Source organism: Triticum aestivum, chromosome 5A, assembly GCF_018294505.1.
Source record: "Triticum aestivum cultivar Chinese Spring chromosome 5A, IWGSC CS RefSeq v2.1, whole genome shotgun sequence".
NCBI lineage: Eukaryota > Viridiplantae > Streptophyta > Magnoliopsida > Poales > Poaceae > Triticum > Triticum aestivum.
In genome coordinates this window covers 486,271,705-486,290,134 of record NC_057806.1, presented here as the reverse complement: position 1 = coordinate 486,290,134, position 18,430 = coordinate 486,271,705, and the positions used below count along the sequence as shown (strand labels likewise).

At 40.7% G+C, this 18,430-nt stretch overlaps 2 protein-coding genes across 8 annotated transcripts; one reads left to right on the top strand and one right to left on the bottom strand.

Moving 5' to 3' along the window:
• Positions 1 to 760: 760 nt before the first annotated feature.
• Positions 761 to 11,793, top strand: LOC123104247 (calcium-transporting ATPase 5, plasma membrane-type). 7 transcript variants are annotated; one of them, XM_044526017.1, is made up of 34 exons: positions 762 to 1,075; positions 1,949 to 2,065; positions 2,151 to 2,193; positions 2,637 to 2,752; positions 2,832 to 2,963; positions 3,279 to 3,368; positions 3,503 to 3,572; positions 4,110 to 4,180; positions 4,276 to 4,359; positions 4,450 to 4,527; positions 4,617 to 4,688; positions 4,820 to 4,903; positions 5,045 to 5,127; positions 5,230 to 5,338; positions 5,438 to 5,493; positions 5,572 to 5,614; positions 5,690 to 5,773; positions 5,919 to 6,056; positions 6,189 to 6,254; positions 6,383 to 6,478; positions 6,901 to 7,011; positions 7,081 to 7,245; positions 7,880 to 7,939; positions 8,477 to 8,641; positions 8,874 to 8,990; positions 9,080 to 9,178; positions 9,442 to 9,579; positions 9,890 to 9,990; positions 10,095 to 10,140; positions 10,235 to 10,369; positions 10,573 to 10,680; positions 10,802 to 10,893; positions 11,163 to 11,263; positions 11,369 to 11,793. In XM_044526017.1, the coding sequence occupies exons 1-34, from the start codon at positions 947 to 949 to the stop codon at positions 11,392 to 11,394; spliced, it is 3,225 nt and encodes a 1,074-aa protein (XP_044381952.1). In that variant the 5' UTR covers positions 762 to 946; the 3' UTR covers positions 11,395 to 11,793. The 7 variants fall into 7 exon arrangements, with proteins under 7 accessions (XP_044381950.1, XP_044381954.1, XP_044381953.1 ...); XM_044526016.1 differs by having other exon boundaries at positions 6,383 to 6,481; XM_044526015.1 differs by having other exon boundaries at positions 761 to 1,075; positions 5,572 to 5,773.
• A 300-nt stretch (positions 11,794 to 12,093) lies between these two features.
• Positions 12,094 to 15,584, bottom strand: LOC123104248 (protein MANNAN SYNTHESIS-RELATED 1). Its single transcript, XM_044526022.1, has 6 exons — positions 15,328 to 15,584; positions 14,230 to 14,359; positions 14,074 to 14,141; positions 13,898 to 13,983; positions 12,817 to 13,399; positions 12,094 to 12,724 (listed from the first exon to the last, which is right to left on the bottom strand). Exons 1-6 carry the CDS (start codon positions 15,427 to 15,429, stop codon positions 12,446 to 12,448), a joined length of 1,248 nt encoding a protein of 415 aa, XP_044381957.1. The 5' UTR covers positions 15,430 to 15,584; the 3' UTR covers positions 12,094 to 12,445.
• Positions 15,585 to 18,430: the final 2,846 nt, after the last annotated feature.

Below are 18,430 nucleotides of genomic sequence, written 5' to 3'. Positions count from 1 at the left end.
AAAAGGAGGGAGTAAAACGTTGCTACATATTATTATTTAAAAAACTTTGTGTTGTGTTTTCTTTTCTCCCTTCGGAAGGAGCTACCACAAAATGATTTATGTTGGCACACGAGTGATTTTAGTTCATGAAAATGACAATTCTCCACTTGGCAGTCATGTATTATGCATGATTACATCTTGAATTGTATGTACTTTAGTCCTTGGGTGTAAGTGCAACATGAATTTACTTACGTAGTCATGCTGCTCTTGAGCATGTGGGACGTCGTGGGACGAATAAGTTAATGTGCAACTCACCATCTTGACATTTTGAACCTAGGTACCATACTGGCAATAATATACAAAAGGACTAAAATAACAAACAACTTACCGTCCCATGAAGAAAAAGAGGAAGTAAAACAAAAAGATGTTAGGCCAAGAAGTTATGCACACATATGACCATCTTAGCACATATGTACTTAGCATGTCTACACTCAGCATGCATGCATCAGAGGAGAACAACCATGGTAGGATGCAACCAAACACAGTTAAAGTGAACGGAGAGAGAACAAAACACAACCATGAGTTGTTTCGCAAATACAGGTCGCAATGCATCTCCACGTGGGCCCATCCCGTCCTGCCCCTGACCTGTCAGTCACCGCGACAGCCGCAAAATTTGCTATCCACCCCCACCCGAAGTACCCGAGGACAAGTGCCATCCACTCGCCAGTCAAGCGCGGTGCCTTCCGCGAAGCTTCGCTCCCCCGATAAATACGCAGGCGGAAACGCGCGCACTCTGGACAGCACAGGAGACTCTGCTGCTGTCACTGAACAACAACAACAACAACACACAGTTGGGGCGCACGCGAAAACCGAGGTGAGGCGATCGCGCCGCCCCCGCTGAGCTACACAATCTTCCGCTGGGCCGGCGGCTCGGTGTCGTCTCTCCTGCGACCGACCGCGGCACGGAATGGCGTCGCCGCCGCCGGAGGTCGCCGTGCCGGTTGACGAGGAGGACCGGGAGACGGAGGGAGAGGATATCTGCGCGTTCGACATACCCGGCAAGAACGCCCCGCGCGATCGCCTGCGCCGGTGGAGGGTACGTATGTCATCTTCGCCATTTCCTCGCTGCCGCTCCTCCTTTCGATTCAAATTTTAGTACGTAGTAGGGGGTTTTCTTTTCGGGCTGGAGGTTGGGGATGAAATTGCGGAAAATCCATGTGCACACCACGATATACTCCGTATCTGTTTTGCGGTTTGGCCTCCACAACGTCGCTTCTTACATTGGGGTTTTTGGGTTCCCTTGAACGGGCATCTGCTTGATCGATCTGTCACTAATGCCGTTCAATCATCACTGCATCAAGCAGCTCTGAGCTTCTGATGGATGAATCACGAATGCCTGATAATGGCGGAGGGCTGGATTAATCGATTTTTTTTAAACAAGGAGTGGTTGAATTTACGAGCAATGACTTAATGTGCTGAGAAACTCTGTGGGTGAATGTTCGTTGATTCATGTGCACCAGGATGTTGCATCAGCTACTTCATATATCTGTTGTGTCTGTATGTTCTGCCCATATATTTCTAAATTGGAGTGCCTTGTGTAACTGTTGCAGTTTTTTGAGATGATAACTGTTGCAGTTCGGTTTCGGTATCTTATAATGACTGCCTCAGGGTTATAATGATGTTAAACCACACCATTGATCATTGTGAAGCTTACGGGTAAACTTGTATAAAGTAGGAGGATGCTACCCCCAGTCTAGATACATCAGAATCTGGAAAGTTTGTTAGGCTATATTTTTCTTTAGGTAGTACTGGAATAAATTTTAAACTGTAGGGGCTTTGATGTTCCATATCACCAATGAGAATTCTCAAGAAAAACATAAAGTGTGATGTATAGGAATGTGGTATTTTTTTACTTCATGTTTCATCTTATATTATTACTTACAGCATTGCCTTTTCTCCCTCGTTTCAGCAAATTGCTCTCGTGCTCAACGCTTCACGTCGTTTTAGATATACTCTAGATCTCGCGAGGGATGAAGAGAGAGAAAACTTGAGAAGAATTATACGAGCTCATGCACAAGTTATACGGGTAAGTAACGTGGCGTCTGCCAGTAGACAAATGATGCTTCTCATTGACGTATAACGTTTGCTCATTCTATATTTGGATTCTTCAGGCAGTATTCCTTTTCAAAAACGCTGGTCAAAAGGCGCTACAAGGTACAATCTCCAGTTTCCTGCTAGTCGCTATATGGTTGGATGATTGCACACATTTCCTAACAAAATGGTGATGCATCACCCTGAAGGACCATATTTACATGTAAACACTGTGGCAATATTGGACACATCCACACGATTCATTGATCCATTTAATATCCATTGTTATGTGATGATAACTTTTCACATTTGAACTGAAAATATGCCATGGACACCCATCTTAGCAACCTTTAGCTTACTTCTTCTTCCGCATATTTCTGGTTATTTGGCCACCTATGTAGTATTTGTTTTTGTGAAGTGTGTGTGTGCTTAGTCAAGACACATGATACCTTATATATCTCATTTCATTAAATCTTAATCCAGTTATTCCTGTTAGATGCATCTTTATCTTGTTTTTAGTTTGATAGTCTAAATTATAGTTGATATAATTCTGTTTGATCAAACAGAATCTTACGATGGTACAAAATTTGAGTCACTCTCTCAGAGATTTCCAATTGATCTGGAAAAGCTTGTAATGTTGAACAGAGACCATGAGGCAATTATGCTTCAGGAGGTTGGAGGGGTAGGTTCAAATGAATTTCACCTGGATTGACACCCTTTTTATTTTTTACTCATATATCTCTAATGGCATGTCCTCGCAGGTCAGTGGGCTTTCGGATTTACTAAAGAGTAATTTAGACAGAGGAGTTAGCTCAAATGAGGACGAGCTGTTGCAGAGAAGAGACATTTTCGGGGCAAACACCTATCCGCGCAAGAAAAGAAAAAGCATATGGGTACGCAGTTTTCCTTATGCTATGGCAGTAACTTTTTCCGGCGTGCCTTGTCTTATTGTTCATTGTTCTTGTTCTCTTGTGGGCTGTAGGGGTAAATGAAAAGTATTTCATGATGTGAAACTATTTTTCTATGACAAGTATAAATTTATTAAAGCTGAATGTATATGTAGTGATTGCGGGAACAAATATACTTTTGCAGCGTCAGAACTTAGAGCATACATGCGCACCATGTGAAGTTTACTCTTCCTTATGGAACTTCTGAGCCTTAAATCCATATATCATCAAGTTTAATATCTAGCAAATTATTATTTGCAGCGCTTTGTATTTGAAGCTTGTCAGGATTTAACTCTTGTGATTCTAATGGTAGCTGCTGCTATATCATTATCATTGGGCATGGCAACAGAGGTACTTCATGACATTATGATTTACCTTGGCTCCTTTCTTCATGTATTCATTTTGTCTTGTCTTTACACTGTAAGAATGGTTCAATTTCATAATACTTATTCCTATTTTGGTTTCACCATTGACGCTTTATTTAGGGTGTAAAAGATGGATGGTATGATGGTGGAAGCATATTCTTTGCTGTTTTTCTTGTGATATTTGTTACAGGTAATAACAGTATGTTCTATTTTTATTCTTTTCTCTCCTATTGTTATTGAGTTTTGTGCACTAATCAGCTCATACAAAACCTTAAGTTGTCAAGGGAAGTGGCAGTTATACTGATATTTCAACACCCTCCCTCACATCGGGGATTATAGGCCTACATTGTAGACTGGATGTGTTGTAGTGCTATTGGGATTCACATGTAGGCAGGATGCACCTGTGCAAATTTTCTTGAACAATGCATCTGCTCAAATGGTGTCAGTGTTGTGAGTCACCCCCGGTATTTTCACAGTGGCACCTTTCTTTTAAGAATGAAGTAAAATGAGCTGCTGGCTGTCAGACTCAGAACCTTTTGCTCTGACATGGTAACGATTGTAATGCACTAACCAGTTCATAGAAAACCTTAAGATATTAGGCAAAAACATGTTGCTGTACTGGAAATAATCGTGCTCTGATATTATATATGGCGTCAGTGATTTGCATACATGTTGCTGTACTGGAAATAATCGTGCTCTGATATTTATTTCTTCACAACCATTTTAGCAACCAGTGATTATAGACAATCTCTTCAGTTTCAACATCTGAACGAGGAGAAACAAAACATACAAGTTGAGGTGAGTATGTTCATCCTGATAATTTTAGAGTGTACTTTTTTTGTTTGGGACTGCGACTCATTGGCAGTGCATGATTTATCGTGACTAATAATTAGGTTATCAGAGGTGGTAAGAGAGTAGGAGCTTCAATATTTGACCTTGTGGTTGGCGATGTTGTTCCCCTCAAAATTGGTGATCAAGTAATGCATTCATCACATATTCCACCTTTTGTCTACATTTGAGCTATTTTTGTCAGATTGACGTGATTACATGCATTATTTGACCTTCAGGTCCCTGCAGATGGTGTCCTGATATCTGGTCATTCTCTTGCAATAGACGAATCAAGTATGACGGGAGAGTCCAAAATTGTAAGTGTTGATAAAAAGGAAAAGGCCAATAATTATTGTTTTCTGAAATCTGCCTTCTTAAATGTTCAAGTATGTTATACTAATGTCAGGTTCATAAGGACCAGAAGGCACCTATGTTGATGTCCGGTTGCAAGGTCGCAGATGGCTATGGCTCTATGTTGGTGAGTATCACTTGGTTGAGCCTTCCAAGTACATGAAGTGTTCAGCTTGTGCTTTCGTATTACACAATTGTGTGGCTACCGGTGTATTTTCTATAATTTGTTAGCATCTCATTCATTCCATAAACATATAGGTAACAGGCGTGGGTACTAATACTGAATGGGGTACGTTGATGGCCAATCTTTCAGAAGATATTGGTGAAGAAACCCCGTTGCAGGTTAATTTCTTATGTTCGTTTTTTACGACAAGTTAATTAATTTTTCATGGTATGTACCACGCAGAGAATAGTGTCAACTTATATTGACCTTTTTGTTTATATTTTATGACGGTGTTCCCACTTGTTCAAACTGTGGAGCAGGTGCGCTTGAATGGTGTCGCTACTTTAATTGGTATCGTGGGTTTATCAGTTGCTGGTGTTGTCCTTGTCGTACTTTGGATAAGGTGGTTTTCTGGTACATTCGTTCATTGTTATGGTGCACTTTAAGTAAATATTCTACATTTCGTGGATATGCTTCTCATGGTCACCTTCCATCTAAAATGCAGATATTTTACCGGGCATAGCAATAATCCAGATGGAACTACTGCATTTGTGGCTGGGACTACTGGTGCAAAACAGGGATTTATGGGGGCAATCAGTATTTTTACAGTTGCTGTATGTAATCCTAACCAAGTTTTCTTGCTTAATTACTATGATGATGAGGAGCATCAATTCTTTCCAAGTGAGCTGATTCTACAGCATTTGTCACCGTAGGTAACTATTGTGGTTGTTGCTGTGCCTGAAGGACTCCCTTTAGCAGTAACATTGACGTACGCATCTTTTACCTTTTTTATACAAATTCCTTAGAGATGAATAGGTGCATTAAACTGGTGCTGGTTTTCTTTCAGCCTTGCATATTCAATGCGAAAGATGATGCGAGACAAGGCTCTGGTAATGCATACAAAGAGATTTACAAAGAAAAACCTTTACTCCAGTATAAATCTGTGTTTTTGGTTTCGCATACAGGTGAGACGACTTTCATCTTGCGAAACAATGGGGTCGGCGACCACGATTTGCAGTGACAAGACTGGAACTCTTACCTTGAATAAGGTTTGTAAAGTCAATAGGCACTCCTCACAGAAAAAGAAAAGAAAAATGCTCTATGTACTCCACTGCTGCACTGCATATAATCAGTAATGTCTTCAGTTTGTGAAGTGCTTCTGTATCTTATTATTTTTTCTAATTGATCGTCTAGATGACAGTTGTGGAAGCATATTTGAGTGGGACGAAGTTGAATCCTTGTGATAATACTGGGATGATGTTTAGCAGTGTGGCATCTCTACTTGTTGAAGGAATTGCACAAAACACAGCAGGTGCTGTGTTTTCACCAGAGGTACAGTATAATACATTTCTCTTTCGGTAGGTTTTTCCTTGTACTTTTTGCATAATATGGCAAGCACATCCGTCGAAGTTCACATGTCATACCGAAGGATGCCATCCATTTTAATATGTTTCCTGTCTATAGGATGGAGGAGCTGCTGAAGTTGCTGGCTCACCAACTGAAAAAGCAATTCTTTCTTGGGGTCTTGAGGTATTTCATATATTCTGTTCTGTTCATCATTACTTCTTCCAAGTTTGTCCCATTAAATTGACAATATCTTTCATTCATCATTATTTCTTTCAAGTTTATTCCATAGAATTGACAATTCAACTGAATAGATTGGGATGAATTTCACCGATGTGAGGTCAAAATCTTCAGTTCTTCGCGTTCTCCCATTCAACTCAGTGAAGAAACGTGGTGGCGTTGCAGTGCAGGTGGTAAGCACATTTGCATGTACTTGATATTCTGAAGGAAATCATGTAATGTTAAATAAGAAATAGTCCTTTTTAATCTTCATTATTGACTTTCCTTCTATGTTTTAGTGCTAAGTATCTGACTTTTTCATTGGTTTTGCATCTTGTAGTTTCTTTGTGCGATTTACTATCTTTCAGAAAAATAGTTCTCACACACTTGCTGCATAAGTTGTATATGTTTTGTCTGATCCTGTCAACATAACATTTGTGTTTCTTTACATTTTCTCTTTGCCTTGTTTGGTTCATTTATGTTGTACATGAATACATGTTGCAAATGAGTGCTTTGTCTTGAATCTTGATCATACTATTTATGCTGTAATAAAATATTTCCTAGTTCATTTTAGTATGTGTTACCTCAGTGCTATTTGGTTTTGTAAGTGCAGTCAGATGCTTATGTACACATCCACTGGAAAGGTGCTGCTGAGCTAGTATTAGCATCTTGCAAAAGCTGGTTTTCTGTTGATGGTTCAGTTCATCCAATGAGTTCTGACAAGGTAAATACCAACCCAAATTAATTCGGGCCTCACTTCTGAAGTTTTACTAAGTTGTTAGTGCTTCTACAGTATAACGAATTGAAGAGATTCATTGACGATATGTCAATGAGTTCACTGCGCTGTATTGCTTTTGCATATTGCACCTGCGAGCTCTCAATGGTTCCTAGGGAGGATCTCGATAAGTGGCAGTTGCCTGAGGAAAATCTGACTCTTCTTGGAATGGTCGGGATAAAGGTGTGTGTTGTGAGATGGTGTTTACTTTATGCTTCTACCAGCATTTGAAAAGTTGTGCATGGCCTCTTCTGCTCTTTCTGTTCTCATTTATGGCTAATTTTAGCAGTCCATGCCATGATGCCATATCAGCGAAAAAGAATACAAGGACAGAATGGCCCATCTTCATCTTGCTAGTTGGATGCTTCAAAACCACAATGTCAAGTTTGATGTAAATGAGACACTACAGATTATTAAGAGATGGAGAAACTGAACCAAATGTGTCTTGTTTGGAGGTTTCTGTAAAATAGTTAGTCATGATGATACTGGGAGAGTGGCACCGGGATAATGGAGAATCACGGGACATTATGAAAGAATGGATTAGATGAGTTGAGCCCACTACGGTTGGCAAGCACGTCAAGCGGTCCTTCGCCAACTATAGTTTTCGGATGATACTTGGCCATGCTAGTTCATCAGTTTTATTTGCATCACTTGTTCCTCATGTTTCCCATCATTGTTAAAATGCCTGCTTCTTTCAGAACTCTTTATGTTCGAATCTGTTTAGGCGCAATTTTTTTTCCAGTTTTGCCATATATAATTTCTACCTACTGATGACTGCATGCAGCTATTCAGCCCTATAAATTCTTTTTTGATGTAGGATCCCTGTCGCCCAGGAGTAAGGGACGCTGTACAATTATGCAGTGCTGCTGGTGTGAAGGTTATTATCATCTATGGTTTATTATTGTTTGCTCTTATTTTCTTTCCTTCTATTTCTCTTTCAAATTCTTCCCCTGGGATTTTTAACTTATTGAGTTTATAATAGGTGGTTAGGATCAAGGCGGTTCGCTTTTAAAATGTTTATGATACTTCAGTTCCTTTTTTTTTTGCCTGTACCTTTTCCATTTGATTTAAATATCCTTGGTACTGCTTCCATACCATGTTAGGACAGTAATTCGTCATGCCTGATGTCTGTTAGTTGGTCGAATAATGTGATGGAAGTGTGTATATTAGTGCTGAGCAAATCCAACTTAATGCCGATTTTGTTGTTCAATTCAACTAAAACAATAAGATGGTAAAAAAGCAGATATCCTCTGATCATTGTTGTTGACTTGTTTCAGCTATGTATTGCAGTGATCAGATGGGTAGAAGTTATAATATTAAGCTTGATTTTATTTGTGTTTTAAGATAACATATTGGTTTCTCGCGTTTGATTAAAGCATTATTTTGTTGTTCTCAGAAAGCATATTTGTTTTAGGTACGGATGGTCACTGGAGATAATGTTGAAACAGCTAAGGCCATTGCTTTCGAATGTGGAATACTAAATGCAAAGGATGCTGCTTCAGAGACAATAATAATAGAAGGGAAGGTGTTCCGTGAAATGTCTGAAACTGCACGAGAAGAAGTTGCTGACAAGATTACAGTAACCCACCTCTCTCTATCCCTTCATCATCTATCTCATATTTGGAGCTTTCAAAACCACAAGCAGCATCTATGATACAGTATAAAGTACTATAAAATATCTTCTATAAATAAGAACAAATTTTCTATGATACAGTATAAAGTACTTTGTAATTTCTTGATGTAAAATATCTTCCGAGTTTATGAATTTGTTTGCTAAGTGGTCTCAGTTAATCTATCTACTTTTATTTCAGGTAATGGCGCGGTCTTCTCCAAACGACAAACTTTTGCTTGTGCAAGCTTTGAAAAGAAAAGGCCATGTAGTAGCTGTAACCGGTGATGGCACTAACGATGCCCCAGCATTACATGAGGTCTGTCTGCAAGACTACAACTATGTCGTTATGTATTGAAGTGTCAATCTAAAATCATCGTGTAATCCTTTTTTTCTTTGGTCTTATAGGCTGATATCGGTCTTTCAATGGGCATCTCGGGAACAGAAGTTGCTAAAGAAAGCTCAGACATTATAATCTTAGATGATGACTTCACATCCGTTGTCAAGGTTGTCTTCTCCAACATCAATGCATAATGTCTATTTTTATACAGAAGAAAAACGTCAGCATGTTAGCCTGTCATTGTACTTTCAGTTATCACACATACCGGCATGGTTTGTCTATATGCAAATATATCTATTTCATGTGATATATTGTGACAGATGCATACACAACAGTTGTACTACGTCACATGCCATAGTTGTGGTCTAGTGATAACTTATTTTAAACTTCTATGTAGAGGAAAAATCTTGACTTTCCTTCCTTGTGTTAGGTTGTTCGTTGGGGACGTTCTGTCTACGCAAATATTCAGAAATTTATCCAGTTCCAGCTGACTGTTAATGTCGCTGCCCTGGTAATAAATGTGGTTGCTGCCGTGTCCTCTGGTGCGGTTCCTCTGAATGCAGTTGAGGTTGGACTCTTTTCTTGATTTGTGTTATCTTCTTCTAATAGCTATATATCCCACAGTTATTATCTCATTTATTATTGCCTGTTTATGTGCATTCTTATTTGCTTCAGTTATTAAGCTGACATGCACATAAAAAATATTGTAAGAAACAATCAAAAATATGTAATATCTTTGTGGCAGACTGCTAAATCTTATGAATAAATATGGCGAACTACTGAAATATTATAGGTGATGCTGCAGAAATCTTATCTAAGATACTCTGAAGAAATGCCCTGTTTATTTGTTTACAACCATATCATTTTTCACCTGGCAGCTTCTTTGGGTGAACCTTATCATGGACACACTGGGAGCCCTTGCATTAGCAACTGAACCACCAACAGATAACCTAATGAAGAGACATCCTGTTGGCAGAAGGTACGATACACCATTCTACAAATTATTGACAAATTTTCTTTATATACTGTTATGTACTTTGTCGGAAAAACCATCATCATACACTTCTTATTTCACTTCTGCAGGGAACCCCTTGTTACAAACATTATGTGGAGAAACCTGTTTATCCAGGTCTCTAATTGTCTAATTCACCTGTACATATGCACACATGCAATTTTAAACCTGTTGAACAGCTTTTCTTCATATCTATATGGATCTGTTGCAGGCTCTTTATCAGATAACAGTTCTTCTAGTCTTCAATTTTGATGGCAAAAGGATTTTCCATTTGCATAATGAAAGTCGAGAGTGCGCTGACAAAATGAAGAACACCTTTGTCTTCAATGCATTTGTCTTCTGCCAAGTAAGATCACTGGCAACATTCATCGATTCAATATTATAGCGAGACTATAGTTTGCTGTCACTTCCTTGTGTAGCCCTAGCACATCCCCTCTGAATACCGATTTCGTTGTTGGATATGCATTAAAGATGCAAATGTACATATTCCTGATACATGTAGGAAATCATAGAATTCTTTCCTTACGCCTCATGTGCCATTCATGTCAGATCTTCAATGAGTTCAATGCTCGCAAGCCTGAGGAGAAGAATGTCTTGAGAGGAGTCACGAGCAACCGCCTTTTCATGGGTATAGTGGGTATAACAACCGTACTTCAGGTAACAACGTAGTAACTTGCTATCTGAACGCATACATGTTTTTGACAAGGCACAAGTAGTATCATCATCTCATCCAGCAGATCTTAAAAGTTGAGTTTCTGGACATCATCTCATCTTGCAGATCTTGATAATTGAATTTCTCGGGAAGTTCTTCGGAACTGTTAGGCTCGGTTGGAAGCTATGGCTGCTATCAGTTGCAATTGGTGCAGTCAGGTATATATAGGAGAACTCCATCGCACAGACAGGACACTTCTTTTCTACTCTGAATGCATATTTGTGTACAGTTATTTCATATATCCAAATATCCCTTTGTTTATGTGCCAGTGGTAAAGAATTTTTTGTCAGTTTAATTAATCTGGGCATTAATTTTCCAACACGTTGATGGCAACCCATAAATTACACTCTGAGAACTGTTAAAGAGTGATTTATTTCTTCCTTCCAATGGCCACATTACCATCTCTCTGTCTGTCTTTCCAATCCAGCTGGCCCCTCGCGTATGTTGGCAAGTCCATTCCTGTTCCGGCCAGACCTTTCCAGGATTACTTGAAGCACTGTTGTGCCTGGAGAAGGCCACGCCGCCGCGGTAATTTCCCTGCATACACAGTTGCTGATCCTTGTGCTTCCTTTTGTTTTCACCCAACGAGCTTATAGTAACTATCCCCTACATGCATTCCATTGTGTGCTGCAGATGAAGAGCAGGGCGGCAAGAGCTGAGACTTAGCCCGAGGACTAGGAGCAATTTTTGGAGAAGCTGCAAACGGGGCCAAAATTCAGGCTTCATCTCGACTGGAGCTTCAGAGAGGGGCAAAGAGCAGCCCCTGTAGAATTGGGCGCAGATGCGCCCATAGGGAATGAGAGAGAGGGGAGCTTTTTTCGGGGAAGGAATGGCAGGAAGCTTGTGCACTGGTAGATATCACTCAGTTGTAGTAGTAGTCTACAAAATAAGTACGGTAGTACTGTACGGGGTTAGGGTTAAACTCCCATCCAAATGGCTGTGAATTTGGAACAAGTTGTTGTGCTGCTAGAGAACAGCTTTCTTTTGCTGCAAGTTGCAGCTGTTTCCACTGATTGCTGGTGCCATGTGTAGGCATAAAGCCAGGCCCCTTTTGCTTATTCTGTTGGATTTAACAGCTCCAAGTACCAGCAACTATTGTCATTAAGCTACTGCAAGGTCTAATGTAGCCCAGTGCGCATGCACGGCGCGAACCTGCACCGCTGATGAGTGGCGTCAGGGGCCGCCGGAGCTGTTCCGGCAGGCGAGGAGAAGATGAGACGGAGACGGAGATGAAGGCAGCAAGCCATTGAATTGGGTTAGTTTTTCTTGCGAGCTGTTGCTTTTTTATTTAAGTAGAGAAACTGCAACAGAGTGATGATGACCACAAAGTGTCATCAATAGATAAACTTGCACAGTTGTTAGACAGAAATCACATCTTCCATTGAGAATAAAAACTTCAGAGCCAATTTCTGCCAGAACTGGTGAGCTGATATAGGATGATTATAAGCAATACAACTTGGTACATGAGGCACACTCTTTTCGCATGCCATGCCTAGAGACAGACCTCACGGTCCACTCTGTAGCACACTGTAATCATGCATGTGCCTGTGGTGTTTGTTCCCAGACAACATTCTGATACTGTGCTTCCCACAACAAAACCTAAATTAGTAATAGTACAACAACAACACTTGCATATCTACCCAAAGCATGGCCAAGCAGCTCACTTCAGTTCATTCTTATTACTGACAACAAACGATCTAGGCGGCAGCACTAGCAGTAGCATGAGTAGGCGAAGTGGCTCTTCTTGGTGATGTATGTGGAGACGAAGTCTGAGGCCTGCGCCGAACCGCCCACCACCGGAGCCGGGACAAGGATCTGGGTCAGGCCTGCCGCGATCCTCTTACCGGCCACGTTTCCGTAGAACATACCGGGGATGGCGGGGACGAAAACGTCGGTCTGCGAGCAGACCTCGAGGTCCAGGGCTCTTGCTAGGTCTGAATCGCCAGAATTCAGGAATTCTCCTTTCTTCTCAGCCGGCATTATGTCATCCTGCACAAAGACAGATTGTAAGTTAAAAATCTGGTCAAGAGAAAACAGAATATGACGCGGACTAATTAAATGGTACTGGATGAGTTACTTGCCTTGGTATAAGTGTGTGGAAATGCCCTCTTCAGATTATTCAGGCCTTTGTGCCACCATGTCTCTGTCAAGTAGATGGTTGTATTAGCAGAGAAGCCGACCTTCTTCAGGAAATTCAGAACCTCCTGAGGATTGTAACAGCCTTTCCTTCTTGCACCCGCGCTTGTTTTACAGGTCTTCTTCTCTAGCAAGTCGGTCCGCATATCGACCGCCAGCACCCTGCCATCCGATTTCTTGCTTAGCTCTTTAAGCCTGCCCAGCATCTGTTCAGCCACTTCTGAATATTCAGCGTTCAGTTTGAGCCCAGTGAACATTGCATGGCAAGCAGTTGAATCCAAGTCCTTGTTATTCGTCCCTTTCGGTTTCAAACTTACTGAAGAGAAAATAATTGCAAGTCGTAGGAAACTGTTCTTTTGGAAGGCGGGCTGGATGGTGTCCAGGATGAAGTCTTCTGTCACCCTGTTTGGTACTCTAATAACGGCTGGCTTCTTAGTGGTCAATTCAGCAGGAAGTTTATCTACTACTTTGACAACACCATCCAAGTTCATCTTAAATTTTTCCACATCGTACATGTCTTGGAATTTTCTGTTCATGAAATTTATATCATTAGTTCAGAATTGAGATGCCACCCCAAAGTATCAATCATCAATAATTGTTCTTCAAAGTAACAATCATCGGAGTCTATGAAATGAAAGCACAGTGATTTTGTGGAATTCAGAATATTCATTATTGTCTATTTTAGAGAACTTACTATTCATTATTTTGAGTTGCAGAACCAAATGTATTTATTTGGGCAGAACAGTAGAGATATGACAAGAAACTTCTTTGCATTGTTTATCCATACTAAGTACACAGTTCAATATTTAAATAGAACTAACCACTCATTGACAAAAAGAGTCACCAGAGTTGTCTTAAGACAGTGTTGATGTTCATTTGTGGGAAATAAATCAAGGTGCTCATATAGTGAACAAGAAAATTTTCTAGATGCTCATGTGGTGAAACACATGTTTTCACCAATAGATGTCTGCAGGAAGCCATATCTTATGGAACAGATTAAAATTGCATCATTTTCTAGAAACATACCGACTCTTTCCTAATTCATTTCCTCTGATTTCTGGAAGTACAAGTGTAGCTCCCAGATACCTTGCAATCACTACAGCATCAGCAATCTGCAACCAAAGGGCAAACACACAAACATAAGCTGATTTTCTGTTTACTCAACTACATTCATGAGGGCAAGTTCCAAGTTACGGGCGTACCTGTGATGCATGGTATTCAGGGCCAATAGTCAATGACAAGGTAACAAAACCGTTAGACTGATCATCCTCTGCAGAAACCACAAGCATGAGTAACCAGATTAATCGGTAATAGTTATGGATGTGACGGAAAACTTCTTGAACACATAATATTGTTACTTGGGCTTGGTTTGGTCCAGCACGGCTTAATCTCCTCAGTAGCCTCGAGCTCCACTCCAGCCTTGGTTATTTCAGTATTGTCTGCGATCTTCATTGCATTGAGCTCCACGCCTGTTGCGTCCACGGCCAGCTGTTGGATGTTCAGTTTGAGAGCAGTTATAGCATGGCCACATCAGTTAAAAGCAGAATTTCTTTTTCCATCAGTTAAAAATAGCAGTTGATTTGTTTGTCGGCAGAACATCTGAACAAGTCAAGGACTGGGAGACAGGGAGAGCATAAGCTGGAGGATTGATAGTGATTCATGAAATGGACAACCCTCACTGTCTAGCTCATACTCTAACATGAGATTATTTCTGTATAAAGAAATTAAAGTCTTTGCTTTGCTTCCCCTTCTGCATTTTTATCTTTGCAATTGATGGTTTCTTTTGACCGATATATGTCCCCACAAACTCTGCTTTTTCTATGGAAAGCTCGTAGTCGCAGGAGGGATAATTTATTAATTACCACAGAAACCAAGCTTCTGATTCTTTTTTTGACCCCAAAGCTTGGTGCAACGTGCTGAAAAACTAGGATTGGATTATTAAACCCTAGCTAAGCCCTCAAAGTCAAGGTCACGTGACGGTCTGACACACAACTCTCGAGAGTCGAGATGCCTTCCCTAGCTTAGATCCACAAATCACTTCAGATTTGGAGCCATCCATTGCACAGTGAACTGAAAAAACATTAACTGAACTTTTATCTGAGTTTTTCATGTGACTGCGACAGCAAATCCGTTGAGATTTTTGGCAAGAACTGGTACGAGAAAATGAAAAATTCCCAATCCTAAGCACAATACTGCACAGATGGGTCAAAACCACAGAGGCAAAATCACCCCTCGCATCTAGCGCTCTATGGAGTCTGGACCAACCAAACGATGCAGAATCAAGTGAATGGTAACCAAAATCAGGCAACAGAACAGAACAACAGCAGGACCCCCAAACGCCCCCCGCAAATCTCCCTCCAGAAAAAGAACACCCCTGTAATGCAAACCGGAAGCGGGCGGGGAAACGAGAGCAGCTATGGAGGGGGGAGGGGGAGGCGGGAGATCTCGGCTAGTACCTCGGAGACGGAGGTGAAGTGGTCGTGCTTGATCATGTTGCCGAGCATGACGAACATGGAGAGGGTGAGGAACCCCGCCAGCACCTGCCGCGGGTCCACCATTGCGGCGGCCGGCCGGCGGCGAGCGGAGCGGAGAGGAAGCGGATGAGCACCGACAGGCGAGGCGACAGCAGCACGCGGGTAGCGCCGGGCTGCGCGTGTGCAGTGCGTACAGCCGCGCGATAGGGGCGTCTGGACTGGACTGGAGATGGAGTGGCACTGGCTGGGGCTTTAACTGCGGAGATTGCGATCCTGACACGGGCCGGGTCGCCCGGCACTTGTATAATTTATCCGTCCTGTTAAGCCTCGATCCGGAGAAAGTGGGTTTAGTACGCTTGACAAGGGAGATTAGTGGCCTAGTGGGCTCGGCTGTTTTAGTAAACTCCATAGAACCTGCCAATTGTGCTTCTCATCGTGCTCCATTTTCCATTTTCTTTGAGGGGTCCATTTTCTAATTTTGTTAGTAGGATCACTTGTGAAAATAAATTGTGATGTATAGTTTGGTGCGAGCTCAATTTTGTTCCGGTGGGTTTATATGCTATTTTCTGCTACGGCTTTTTCGGCGAGTCAAGAAACAATGAGGTGTGAGGATAAATTACGCCGCGTAGACTCTTATTTATGGGATACTTCTATAGTTCCATTGCGAAATTGCTAAAGTCGCACTTGTTTATGTTTGTTTTGTCGAGATGCGCGAGCATTCGTCATTAACTCTATCGCTACAGCTATAAGTGGTAGAGATGAGAAGCATGTCTATAACAATAATTGGACGTGTGTTCTGGCCAACTCTAAGCGAAGCACCAGCCAAAATTGGCTTCTCACGATCCTCTCATTCAATACATGTTTCGTTCCTTGGGCATTTTTTTTGCCTATTAATAGTGTCATACACTTGATAACTGTGTCGAACATTTTATTTGGCTTCTATAGCTCATGGATTCAGAAGAAAAAAATCCCAAGGCTTATAGTACTAATGCATTAAGCAATGAGAAAAACTCACATCTTTGACCTTTTTCCGAACCTTGTAGATTTAAACGCACTAAGGAAGGAGAAAATCCCGCGGCTTCAAAAAATTCCCCAAACCTTGTAGGATTACCTTGGAGGAAGGAAAAAAGGCCGTGGCTTTAATGTTGTGAAACTACCATTAAGAGGGTTGACAAAGAAAGTGTGAGGGGTGTGCCAGTGCCATCATTCATGAGCAAACCCAACATGTTGTATTGTAGCTCCTTTGCTCTATATTGGTCAAACTTATCTTTTTGGAAGTGATTAACTTATTTTTACCATGGATTAAACCTTAAAATCAAGAATGCGTACGCATGAACATGTATAGAACACAAGGGCTTTAGATGGAGACAATCCAGGGGTTAGGTGATGTGAATAGTAAAACTATTAGGACATTGTCATGCAAAAGAAATGAATTTCTACTCCTGGGACTAGTGACATTACGGTTAGCACCTGTCAAATTGTCCCATGTGTGCCAGTGGGGTTGCAATATCCCTCATATACGGTTTCTATTATAAATCAACCAATGGAGTAAAGATCAGCCAGAGGAATGTTCATGTGAATATGGGCAATGTGATGGGTAGGGCTACTAATCTTACAAGGAAAAAGAACTTGGAAGATATGGAGAATAATCTATCCTTTAATTCTTGTGCTTCTCTATCTGATAATGTTATGTTACAACATGCTGCTATTGATGTTACAGGTGGCCATATTCTTGAGTGTGATTTTACAGTTATTGATGTTATTAAAGAATTGGAAATTTCTAGAAACCATTTAAATGATAAGTGTGCCGAAATTGAACAACAGTATAAAAGTTGGTTGTGTAATAATAATGAAGCCGGTGAATCTACTTCTTTACATGCTAATTGAATTGATGGATGTAATGTGGATGCAGAATTATTTACCATGGTTTAATATAAAAATAAAAGGAAAAATAAGGCGAATGTAGTTGTGTCTAAACCCCTCACTAGAAGTCAGATTAAGAAAATGGGTGGACTGGTAGGTACTGCTCTGCCTCCTAACAGACCCACTAGAAAAACACATACGCCACATAGATTAAAATATTAAGTCTCATTTGGAATTGTAGAGGTGCGGGAAGAGAGGTATGGCCACCTGTATTTGTGAATTGATTAGAGAGCATTCCTTGTATTTTATTTGTCTTCAAACAATGAAGAGGGATTTTCCTAGTAGTTTTTTTATGAAACTTGATCCTGGTGAAGTACTCGATGGAAATGGACGCCTAGTGTGGATAAATCTGGTGATGTTTTGTCTGGTGTGAGATCTGCTCACTTGCAAATTAAAACCTGCAAAACAAGATCTTATGTGCTTCAATTGAATTTATGAGACAAAAAGAAGAAAGTGGAGTTGGGCCTCCTGGTTGTTTATGGGGCAGCCTACGAAGAATAAATTTGAATTTCTTTGTTGCATTTTGTAGTGTGATGCAAATTCCTTACATTTGCGGAGGAGAGTAACATTTTAAGGTAGGGGTGAAAAAAATTAAAAGAACTAGACTGTCACATAACTCTGATATTTTTAATGATGTCACTAATCATGCATCTGAGGGAGATTCATATTTGTGGAGGGTGTTTTATTGTATTATGACTGAGAAGAGCTATTTCCTTTGGTTTATGTGAGAAAGCTTGTGAAGGTGCAACTAATCCCCAGGTGGTTTTGGTAATTCATAACAACATATATCTCATTGAACTAATATCCATTCAAGTTAAAGATTTCAAGAAGTTCAATGATTGGCATGGCAAGGACTAGTGATTGTGGGCCCCCCAAAATGCTAAGGATATGGATTGGCAAAAGCTCAAGACTCTACATTTTTGGTTAAGTGATCCAAGATCACGTTGAGTCCATAGGAAATCCAATACTATTAAAAGGGGATGAGGTTTTGATCATGATCTATTTGCTCAAGTGCTTAGTGATATTGCTGTTGGGGAACGTAGTAATTTCAAAAAAATTCCTACGCACACACAAGATCATGGTGATGCATAGCAACGAGAGGGGAGAGTATTGTGACGCCCTCGATTCAATCATACACTAATCATACACGCAAATGTGTACG